Raw genomic sequence first — 12,229 nt, 5'->3', positions numbered from 1 at the left:
ACCCACCAACCCACTCACCGGAAATGATGGACACCTTCACCTGCGGGTTGACCATCTTGATGTTGAGCGTGTTGCCGACGAGCAGGCGGACCGTCGCGGCGAACCGCGTGTTCGTCTTCATCACCTGCGGCGGCTGCTTCTCGATGATGAACGTGTTGGTAATGAGCATCTTCAGCAGGTTGGTCACGTCGACCATCGCCTGCGGCAGCAGGTCCGGCACGTCCTCCTGCTCGACGTGCAGCTTCGACTTGTTCTTGATCGCCAGCCGGATCTGATCCTTGGTGCTCCAGATGATCTCGGCCAGGCTTTCGCACCACGCCTGTATCGTGTCGAGGTTGCTGGCGCTCATCATCGACGCCCCGTTGCCGGCAAAGCCCTGGTTAATCTTCCACTGCGACAGATACTTGTTCAGCACCTTGTTCTGCACCTCGTCCGTGATGAGGATCGTCTTGCGGAAGCCGTCGACCAGCGCGAGCCGCTTCCCGGTGCACAGCTGCAGCCGATCGTTCACCATCTTCTGGTGCTGGGCGAGCTGGTTGTGCGCGTGCGCCCGCATCTCCGCGTTCTCGATCGTCTCCAGCTGGGCCCGGTTTTTCTGCAGCTCGTGCACCTCCAGCAGCAGATGCTCGTACTCCTTCATCAGGTTCCGGTTGTCGTTCTCGTTCGTGCGCACCATGATCTGCAGCTGCTGGACCGCGTTGAACACCTCCGTCACCTCCGGGTCCTGCACGTTCACGCACTCGTCCGGGTAGGCGACGCACTGGCGCTCCCGGTGCAGACAGTTCATCAGGTGCTGGTACAGCTGGGCCGGATTGTGCGAGAACAGCTGGCGGAAGTTCCGGGCCGACTCGTTCAGCCGTATCTTGATCGTGAAGTTGCTCTCCGGCAGGTTGATCGCCGTCCGCTCCAGCTCCATGATGAGCTGGTTGAGAAAGTTGGCCGCATCCTGCTCGTACACCGCCTCCTGGTCGTTCGTGTACACCGGCGCGTTGCTGTGGAGTGGAGAAAAAGGTGAATTTGATCATTTCATATCGAACGCCTTCGTTTCGCAGAGCATGCTTACAGCAATCGTTCCTCGATCCAGTCTGCCAGGTAGTGCCGCACCTCGATCGGAAAGTTGCTGCCGTAGATGAAGCGTATCTGCTCCAGGATCGGCTGCGGCAGCTGGTTCACCCGGGCCCACAGTGACATCTTGCCGGCCGTTGGGGTTTGTTTTTGCTTCCTCTTGCTCTTTTTATGAACGCTTCCTTCCCTTACTTATTGCACACGCGCCCCGCCAAAAAAGCACGACCAAGCACTCACCGCAAAATGGGGGGGTTGTTGCGGAGCGGACAACACCAACGCCACACCAAGCAGGCGGTGGTGGTGAGTGAGCGTGTCGCTGCGGCGATCGATTCAAACAACCGTTCGGTTCTGAGAGCTTTCCGTCTGATTCGCTTTAATTACCGGCACGCCAAAACGGTCCCGCTCTAATGAAGCACGACTGGGCGCTGCAAAGGGAGAATGGAGAGTAACATTAAGATTAGTGTTGAGTGTATTTGCAGCAAACATGCACACAGAGACATATACACACACATATATATATCGAGAGACTCGAGCCTGCACATCCGCCCGTATTTTTTTTTTTCAACTCTGCCCTCCCACCACCTCCCAACAGCTGCAGCAATGTGCAGTGCAAAATACAGTTTAGCACGTCAGCAACGGTCTATCTATCGGGGTGCGCGCATTTGTTGTTTCTTGAGCGAGACTTTCCAGTTTGAACTACATTGGTCTATCCGCCGACTTGCTAGAATGCCACCCCCACCACCCTCTGTGTAGCAGAACGCTCGCACGCACACAGCGGCTGATCGTGGAACCGATAAGTCAACGGCGGAAAGGGTGAGGTGGAGTTTGGGCTGAGGGTACTGCACTTGAACGCCGCTGCAATTATGCACACAGAGACACACCGATACTTGGACCAGTTAGGGCGGAGAGGGCAAGTGTGGCGCGTGAACTATTATTCGCTGCACGAACCGCCGCCGCCTCTCTCCCTGCCCAGCCAGGGGTCGGCAATGTCATTTGACCACTTGAAAGTTGCATCAATCCACAAAGATAGAAAGTGAAGAGAGCATTCCGATATTGAACTGCTTAAGGTTAGAGCCTCACCAAGGAGATATTCTTGTGATTGGCACATTGACAACATTCTTTTTGGTTATGCTACAGCAGAATGCATTGAGTGGAGAAAGCTATTGGAGCACTTGCTCACAAGTAAACAGCTACTTTCGTCATCTGTGTTCACTTTTTGGATCATTTCAACTGTTTTCAATCAATTTGAAAAGACATTCTGACATACTGCAAGTGTCTTCTTGATGTCTCAGTGGAATATCTTCATCACATATCTACTCTGGAGGTCTAACCTCAAATTTTTGTATCATCCCAAGACGTTCGTCGCCTGCGCTCTGGAACGTTCTTCGTCTTTTGCATCACGATTTACACCTTCCAAACTGCACAATTCATTTTGGTTATGCTACAACAGAATGGATTGAGTGGAAATAGCCGTTGGAGCACTTGCTCGCAAGTAACAAGGAACGTTCGTCATCTGTGTTCACCTTTTGGATCATTTCAACTGAATTTAGTCGATTGGAAATGACATTCTGACATACTGTAAATGTCGTCTTGATGTCTCAGTGGAATATCTTCATCACATATCTACTCTGGAGGTCCAACCTCAATTTTTTGTATCATCCCAAGACGTTCGTCGCCTGCGCTCTGGAACGTTTTTCGTCTTCTGCATCACGATTTACACCCTCCAAACTGCTCAAACAGTTCCAAACTGCATAATCAGTTGCTCAGTTATAGTTTGCCGCCCACTGATGTACATGTGTGTGTGTGTGTGTCGCATCAAGATGATCGAAAACAGGCCTGCCCGGGGATTTACCGCACAGTGTGGCAGGGGGGGGGGGGTGCATGCGTGCATTCTAATGCCTGCCGAAGGACCCACACGTTCCAATCGTGTGGCAAAGATCTTACAAGACTCCCAGACCCCCTTTGAACAGTGCTCTCCCGTAGGTCCCACAGTACACGGGTTTGCGTGCAAGGGGGCAACTATATAAATGCATCCTCCTCCTCCTCCTGCTCCTCCCACCGGTTCCGGTTCTCCTTTCTGCACCTCCCCTCATTCGGAGCCCCCCTGCGTTTTGCTAGCGTCCCCGATGCAATTTCCAGGAAGTTTGCGTGTTGTTGTTGTTTTTGTGTCGTTGTTTAGGGCCGCGCGTCACTTATTGATTGCAGCGAGCCCGCGTGTTCTAGCTAATCACAACCCGGGAGGCATGTTTAGCAAACTCTCCTTCCCCTCTCCAACACCCTTCCGGTCCTCCCCTCCGCCCCCCCCTGCCCCCCAAAAGCTGTAAAGAAATTTTTAAAAGGTTGTCGTTGTTTACTTCGTTCCCTTCGTGCTGTGAGTAGAAAGTAGCAAACAACCGAGAAGGTCCTTCTCGTCATCGTCACCTCTCTCACACACACACACTTGACCTTGAACAGCAAAACAGGAAACAGGGTGTGCGCGATGGAGGTAGGGGTAGGATTGTTTCCGGTTTTAAATGGAGCGAGAAAAAAAGGCAGTGGAAAAAGGGAAAATGTGTAAATTGTGTTAGAGAGCGCACCGTTACGTTTAGGCCGCGAACCCTGATGCGATGAATGTTTGAATGGCCACTCTTGTTATTCTTCACGGGGTGTGTGAATGTGTGCTATATGTTATTTTTAGCGCCAGCTCCAAAATTATCGCCCCCCGTAAGACGGATTTGATTTTTATTGGCGAATAGAGAGAGAGAGAGAAATCAGATAATCGATAATTCAACGCGCCTCAACATTACTGTGGTCGTGGGGTGTGATTGTGGAGGGTCTAATTTTGTAACTTCCATCGAGGAATGAGCTTGAGATGGAGAGCTTTTTTTATAGCACTTCACCCCCTCCCCCGTCCACTCTTACGTTGCCAGTGATTGTAATTTATTACCATTGACAGCGGTGCTGGCTGCAATTTTAACGAAGTGTGATTGGTGATCCTTTTCAATCTGTCTCGCACAGAATAGATAAAGAATGGTTCGATTGCTCAATGAGGTTTGAGTTAATTTGCATTTCGGTATTGATTTTGTTTTTTACGCGGTACCTATTGCCCTTTCTTCTTCTCACGTTCATTTCAGGGTGATCAGGCAGGGGGGGATGGCGAGACTCATTGAAGCGTGAAGGAGAAGATTATCTAGAACTAGAGTAATGTGATTCTTCCTGCTCCATCTGAAGAAGATGTTACGATTCTAGGCAGTTTATTGTATCTTTTATGAAGTTTGACATTTGTCAGCTGAAATGACGTCGTCACACGACACATCCGCAGGAAAGCCTCAGGAACTGGAACTGTTTAGCGAATGTGTGATTGATTTTTGTTTTTTTTTTCTGCTAGAGCACACATGAAACATGTGAGATAAAATTAAAACCAACTTGAAACATTAATTTACAAATTTAGTAAATGTATTACAGGGTTTCTTAGAGCTTTTTGAAAGATTTCTCAAAATTTTTTGGGAGTTGTCAAATTATCATTTGGATCATTTGTATTGCTTTTGAGTGGGATGACTCCAAAGGGAACATTAGACGAACCCAACAAATTACGAGAACGTGCCAGTAAATCGTGCGAGAATCCCTGTAAATCCTATTTTCAGCAACATAAAAAAGCAAGAAACACAACTGAAATTAGATTACCAATGTACATTTGATCATAAAAGTGTCGTTTTTGGATTGAAATCTGAGCCTGAGAAGGACTGCTTCTTTATTGCACACTGTGGGCCTCAAGGATGATTTGAAGCTTTGGTTAAACTTATCTCTATTTTTACCAAAACCCAGAGCAGTCATATCTTTGCAACATTGCGGAATACCTCTAAGGATCATTATTTGGATGCCGAAACTACCAAATTCGACCAAATTTCAACATCATAATTTAGTACTTTTAAATGCACAAGTTTAGAGAAATGCACAAACCAAACTCTCCTCTCCTTCTCGATTAGAAACTCTGTGCACTTGTGTTTACAGAAACGGAGCGTGATGTTGGTGCGCCACCCCACCAACTCCACCGCCATCCAGAAGCAGCAGCAGCAGCAGCAGCAACAACAACAAAAACCCACTGGTCAAGAAAATTAAGCCATCGCGCGCGGTTTCATTCCGTGGAAAAGGCTGATGTGTATCGATGCCGTGGTGCACCGTCCTTTTTTCCATGGTACAAGCGTTTGTGCGCGTTTCCACCTCTGTCTCTCTCATCCCCCTCCGTGAATCTGCATCTGTGCTCTAACAAAAACAGAAAGAAGCACCAAATGGCACCACCACCATCATTTCGCTGAGCAGGCACGTTCACAACAAAGGCTCGGAAAGGGTCGCGGCGGGCGGGTCTGAGCGACCGGGTGCCGAGCAAAACACATATCGAATTACGCACATCGGCACACAAACGCGGCATAAATAAAATAGAGAGCGCGCGTGAGCTGTTTGATGTGTGGCGGGGGAGATAAGGGGGGGCGTGCGGAGGGAGTAGATTCTGAGGCCTCTCCCGTTAGGAAGAGAAGTTTCTGGTTGCAGCCGAGCGGGGCTCCCGGTTCCAGAAACGAAACAGGCCAAGGGAAAAAAGTGAATCGCCAGGGGTCAATATACCAGGAATTGTTTATAGAACTGCCGGTACGTATGGGCAGTCCTCCCCCCACACACCTTCACCGTGCAGTGGAAGGGACTGCTGAGCACAACACATAAACACAATAATGCTCTGCTGACTAATCGATAGCACAAACATTGAACCTTTCTTGAAGCTTTGGTAAAAAAAGGCTGAAAGGCCTCTGTGTGTTGGCGAGGAAGGACCTGGGGCTGGGCGTTGACGTGTTGCATTGACGCTATGCTGCGGTGAGAAGTAGACGATGGTTGGCACACAAAGGTAATTGAAAGATACAAACTATGTAGCAGAACAGTGAGTTTGAATTGGAGATTACTGACTGATTATGACAAGGAGTTTTCGAGCAGCAGCAACACGATGTTTGCGAGGCCCTATACTTGGCACACTTCATTAGTGTAGGGTAAATCAGATTCAGATTCATGAATCTGAATGAATCTTTGGAATGATTCAATGAATCTGAATCTCGGTTGGAAAGATTCATGAATCTCAAAGATTCGTGAATCTTCAAGGATTCATGAATATCGAAAAATTCAAGGAGCAAAAGATTCATTAATCTCGAAAGATTCATGAATCTCTAAAGAATCATAGTACTTGAGCTTTTTATTGTCCTTATTGTTAGCGTAACTACCTACGTGGTCATGCCAGCATATACAGGATTTGATTTTTGATAGTTTGTTTTGCTGCGGGGAGATGATCCATGCGAGGCTTGAACCGACAACGGGCAAATTCTACATTTTGGAAATCATACATCCCTAAAGATTCATGAATCCTGAGAGATATATGAATTTTGATGGATTTATGGGTCTTATAGAATCATGAATCTTAAGAGATTCGTGAATCCTTGGAGATTCGCAAATCTTTTGAGATTCATGAATCCTTGAAGATTCGCGAATCTTTAGAGATTCATGAATCGTTTAAGATTCGACTCGAGATTCGAATCACTCATCACTGAAGATTCATATGAATGCATCTCAACGAAAGATTCATGCAACCCAACACTACGCTTGATCACTGGCCGGGTCCAGGTCTTGCACTTCCAGTACGCAAACAAATTTGCTTCTTTGAGCGTGCAACTTTTACCAAGCCACGGCTGGTGGATTGAAACCTCCTTGTCTGTGCAGCATAATCTCTTCGCTCGTAATCTCTCATGTCACGCGGTCACACAATTCTAGATTGATTTCAGTTTAATTGCTAACGCAATCTGACCTAGTAAAAGCCACTTGCCGTGCCGTATGTAATATCTCTTGTGTCAAGTGTCAAGTATTTTTAAACCCTCCCATCGCTTAGGCAGCAATTAGAGCTAGCGTGAAGGTAAAGAATGGGCGAAAAAGTGGCATTTAAGTTTGAATTCTTGGGGGAAAAAGAAAACAAACCATTATTAGTTATCATCATCATATGACAGGTGGCAATGGAATTGTTCGACGTGTAAAAAATCAATTAATTGCATGTCAAAATCAAATCTCCCTCGGAAAGCTCGGTTTTACAGAAGATGAGCGAGACAAAGATTCCCTGCTAACTGAGGTTTTTAATTTCGTAATGCGTCGAACAAAAAAATCCATTAAACCAAGAAGTTCATGGACAAAAGCTCATTAAATAACTCGGGTTTATTTATTCTTTTTTTTTTTCAAAACATATCAGCCTTCATGAGCTGACCGGACAGGACGTGACACAAAAAAGCAAAAAATTCTTTCAAGTTTTGACCGAATCTTTTGCTGTAATTGCGCACTTGGATCTTCCCATTTTGATTTCCAATGACATGTGTGTTGTGTGTGTGTCCAATTACGTATGCACATTAACAGGGTTTGCTACCAATACATTGTGGGGGGTTGTGTGCTGCATCATATTTTGTGCCAGCTAATTTTGGTTTTAAGGCATCAATTTTTGACAGTGCGCATCAATTTTTAACTCTAACTCTTTTGTCTGTAAATCATCAATTATTGACTGTTGTACGAATCATGACCATTTTTAAGATATTTGAGCAGATTTTTGCCGATTGTAATTTTACAATACAAAATACAATACAATACAATACAATATACGATACAATACAAAAACTATTTAAATTGATTGTTTTTTGAGAAACAAAAAATTTAAATTTTTTAGATTCTAAAGCCATTGTTTTACACCTGAATATACATGCCTTTTTCACTCTATTAAAACATCAAAAATTGGCAGTACAATTGTTTCATTTTAAATTATGTCAATTAAATTATTCGCTACTCAACTTAATTTCAATAATTTCTGAACACACAGTGTCAGAAACTACGTCAAATATTGGGTAAAAGTAAGGCTCAGCCCTCTACGTTACACTAGCGTTACGCATTACGCCTGTTTATCGTAAACCCAAGCAGCATGTTTGAACGCCTGTTTTATACGCCGTGGATGAGCACGTTAATAGAAAATCATGCCTTAATTATAATTATTTTTATATGATAATTATAAAAGCAACAATTATTGAACAAACATAAAAAGTACAGCAATCGCAAATAAAAATAAAGTTTATTGATAATTCATGAGTATAAATAAATTATAATATTACTATTATGCTATCATTTTTAACAGCAATCAGAGTTGTAACAACTTCAAGAATAACAATTATAACAATCTAATACATTAAAAAGGATTAATAATAACAAAATGATTATTTATTTATTTACCCAGAAATACATACAAGTATTTATGAAGCTCATTAAACTCACTTTCAAAAAGAGCCCTCGCACCTAGAGTAATTTTTATTCAAAATGGCCGGAAACATAGATCGAATAGGTAATAATTATATTTCATATATTTAATTTATTTATAAATATTTTTATTATTTTATATTTTCTACTCTTAGCAAATGTTACTCGAATTAAAAGCTTTTGGGGTGTTTATGAACTCCCTTCTGTCAGATTATTTTTCATAAACCATAGTGCAACCACTGAAAAATATTAAACCTGTTATTTTAACAGCTTCAATTTACTTTTTTTTCATCGCAATTGAAAATATTTTTTTTTTTTATAGTGTACACTGGTCGGTCGCGTGGACAAAACAGTCAAAAATTTATGTCTTAGAGACAAAAATTGATGCCTTCAAGACAAAATAATAGGTGAGTTAGAGTCAAAATTAAGCGGCAACGACTGTATTCGCACCTTTAGTGAGATAATTAACATTCGTATTTTTTTTTATCAAATCGATGACAATTAGCTACTCTAGGGCTCTTAAATGTGATAAATTGGAGCCATTCTAGCGGCAAGCAGCGTCAATAGCACGGGAGGAGAAGGTGGAAGTAGCTTATCAATTGGCTCGTAAAAAACTTTGAAATGCCAAACTGAGCAGAATAATAAAAAATGATTTAGTCAAACTCATCGAAGGTCGTTTTGACGGGGGTTTTTTCTCCTATTTGTGTATTCGTGTGTCAAAACGGAGAAGAATAGCCCTGACAGTTCAGATACCTTCCGTTGCATTGTAATGTGTTTTTTTGCTTTCCTATCTCAAGCACCACCATGTACGCCCCCCAAACCCCTTCAGGGCAATATTGACGTCTCAATGACACTTACAAAGCTTGCTTTTTCTGTGTGTTTGTCATCGTTCTCTTCCTTTTTTTTTGGCTGTTGTTGCTACATACCTTCATCTGTTAGAATTCGGCACAGCCACAGCATCCCTCCAGGAAAGTCAACCAACGCCCCCGAGAGCAACACAAAACAGCCCCGCACATATATTACGCCGTTACGCGGAAAAGGCTCCACCATCAAACACGGGCAGGATGATTGGCAACCTATTACACCACCACCACCACCAAATAGGCATGGCGAAGAGCAGAACGGAATCGCGGAAAAAAGCGACACCTTCGGCATTTCACGTTGCCATGTGGACGGGGCCAGGGCAGAAAAACCAATAAGCTACAAAGATTAATTGAAGCAAAAAAGACATCCCAACACATTCCCAACCCCCCCTCTTGCTGCCCACTCTGCGAAGTTAATTGAAATGCGCGCTTGATACCAATTGTTGGGCGGCAAGACGCTCGAGCAAAGCAAAGGATAAGGGAAAGGGGGGATGGGGAAAACTGTTACTAATTAGATGAAAACAGATGAAGAAAAGTGCGTGGGAGTATGGGTTGGTATGCTGCAGGCGCCACAAATTAGCGCACTGGCCTGCTTTGTCGTGGTGTTTCTGGGTGTGCTTGTGTTGGTAGACAATATAAACAAGTGAAGAAAACGGCAGCAGACAAGCGGGCAGGGGACACACAGCACCAGCATCAGCGATTTGAAGCGACAGCAGGAGAACAGCAAAAAAAAAGAAAAGAAACCATCCAACCTGTTGCTTTTGTTAAGGATAAATTCGTGCAAAAATGAAGAAGATACAAAACATCCATTTTGCGGTGACAGAGACAGGGGACACGGAGAGAAAGCGCCGAATCCTTGCCGCCCGGCAGCCCTGGGAAGAGCTGCGCTGACCTAAATTCATCAAACCTCGCGAGAGTTCCCGTCTCTCTCTCTCTCTCTCTCTCTTGTATTTGCATCTCGCCTTCCCCCTTCCCCTGTATTGCCCTTTTCCTCCCCCCCCCCCCCCCCCATTAGTGCCCGGGGCACGAGTGCGCGCAGGACACAACCATCAAAAGCCGGACCGGAGAAACATGCAAATGGGGCTTCGATCTTCTTAACAACTCTCTCTGTTGAGTTCCAAAAACCAAAAACCAGAGGGCAAAAAGCAGTAAATCAAACAATCCCGGGGGGGGGGTCGATAACAACACACTTTTGCCTCTCTTTCTCCCAGTTTCTCTCTTTGTCGAACACTCTGTGTGTTTGTGTGTGTTTGTGTGTGTGTGTCCCTATCAGCTGCTGTGTAAAAAGGGCGCATGCTTCCCGGGGCCGGGCCACACAGGCAAAACAGCCCCTCGGAAAACGGAGAACCCTTAAGTTTTTTTTTCTTCTTGTTTTTTTATTACAGGAAATCGACCAAGGTGAACAACAACAACAAAAAAGGACACTCACAAATCGACGACAAGAAGGGGGAGTTCGGTGGGTGCTGTAATAATAGGGCCCGGGCAAAACACACACACCCACACACACACACACCCTACTTGTTAGGCGCGCGAACAGGTTCCAACATTAATCATGGATGAACATGGGACACATTTGAAAAGGGAAAATTATTACCAACATTATTACAATGTATTACAATTGCTTTTTTTATTCCTTCCAGGAGTACCGAGAGAGACAGATAGATTGTAATGCATAGCGAAGTAGACAGAGAGAGAGAGAGAGAACGAGAGCAGAAAAAGTAAAAGACGTAATGTCGTCCTGCAATAAACCGGAACTGAAGTTAGATTTCCCGGGGGAGACAAGAGAGACAGAGAGAGAGAGATCAAGAAAGAGAGAGAGAGAAAGATAAAAAGAGAGTGAAAAAAAACACAAACAAATCCCCAGAACTACTAGGCGTTGTTCGTGGGCTTTTTTGTTTGCCCCCCCCCTGTTTTTTGCTCAACATTTGCTTGCCAGCCCTTCCCCCCCCCCCCCCCACCTATCCCACCGACCGCGAGAGAAGTGGGCTGAATGGTTGTGTTATCGAGCACAAAACGAAAGGGATAATTCGCAGCATCATTCACTAATTGTGCCACTGATGAGAGTGGTGAGAGCCCGCAACGCAAGCGTGTGCGCCACTCACGCCGGCACTCACGGAGGCAAACCACGTTGCGCTGGGCTACTACTACTACCATTACGTTACACGTTAGACAAGCGGAAGAAGGAGGAATGGAATGGATTTTTGTTGAGATTTTTGATTGAATTGTTACGTGGAAGATAACTCAAATGAAGTAAAAAAAAAAGTTAAACAAAATGTAGGGCCACAGTTGCTTGGTGCGGGTTTTTAGCACTAGAACTACTGCCAAGCGTTTTAAGCGTTTCTGGCACAAATTTGCTAGCAATTGTTTCAAAAGACATTTCAACAAGCAGCTTAATTTTGGATTGATTTAAAATACATTCTCATCTCATGTCACTCTTTTGCTAATGAGTAAACACAGCTAGTTGAATTTAAGCGTTACCAGTCACCAGCCACTAATCCGGTAGTTCTAGTGTTAAGCAGCTGCTCTCTAGCGAAGATTCGGGGTAACATTCTGGGGACACAATTGCAGTGCAAAACCAACTGTGGAAACCGATCAGACAGCTCTGGAAGCTAAATCAGGGCACCGGCCCGCCTCCCGTATTACAAGCTCGACACGGGAGCATCGCAGAGGGGCGGCGGGCGGTGTTGGTTGATGGTCGAACGTTTGATGGCCGAAACGGGACCACACGGTTGCATATCCGAGGACCCTGGGCCGTTGTCATGGTGAGCTGCTCTCCCGAGCGCACCGGAGGCATCCGTGCGACACTGTCTGACGTCATCATCAGCGGAGCTCGGTCTGCTCTCCACCTGCTGCTGTGTCAACTACTTACCCGCTCTCTCCGTCACGCTCGCGCTCTCTTTCACAAACCCCGGATGTGGATATCTGTTGCTCAAGTCCGCTCAAGTGCAGGAGCAAATCCGACCCCCCCCCACAACTCCCATCCCCATCTTAAAGCCCTATACAGAGAG

The 12,229-nt window shown here is 45.2% G+C and overlaps 1 protein-coding gene across 11 annotated transcripts in view; it reads right to left on the bottom strand.

Annotated features, from left to right (window-relative positions):
• LOC120906754 (signal transducer and transcription activator) overlaps positions 1-12,229 on the bottom strand; it is a 44,351-nt gene that overhangs the window by 17,046 nt on the left and 15,076 nt on the right. For all 11 annotated transcript variants that reach the window (XM_040318670.1, XM_040318667.1, XM_040318668.1 and 8 more), the window contains 2 exons: positions 1,064-1,490; positions 19-992 (listed from right to left, as the gene is read on the bottom strand). In XM_040318670.1, the coding sequence (XP_040174604.1) occupies positions 19-992; positions 1,064-1,191 (1,102 nt within the window). In that variant the 5' untranslated portion in view covers positions 1,192-1,490. The remainder of the gene's footprint in view (positions 1-18; positions 993-1,063; positions 1,491-12,229) is intronic.

This window comes from Anopheles arabiensis, chromosome X (assembly GCF_016920715.1).
Source record: "Anopheles arabiensis isolate DONGOLA chromosome X, AaraD3, whole genome shotgun sequence".
NCBI classification, from domain to species: domain Eukaryota; kingdom Metazoa; phylum Arthropoda; class Insecta; order Diptera; family Culicidae; genus Anopheles; species Anopheles arabiensis.
This window is presented reverse-complemented; position numbering and strand designations above follow the sequence as displayed.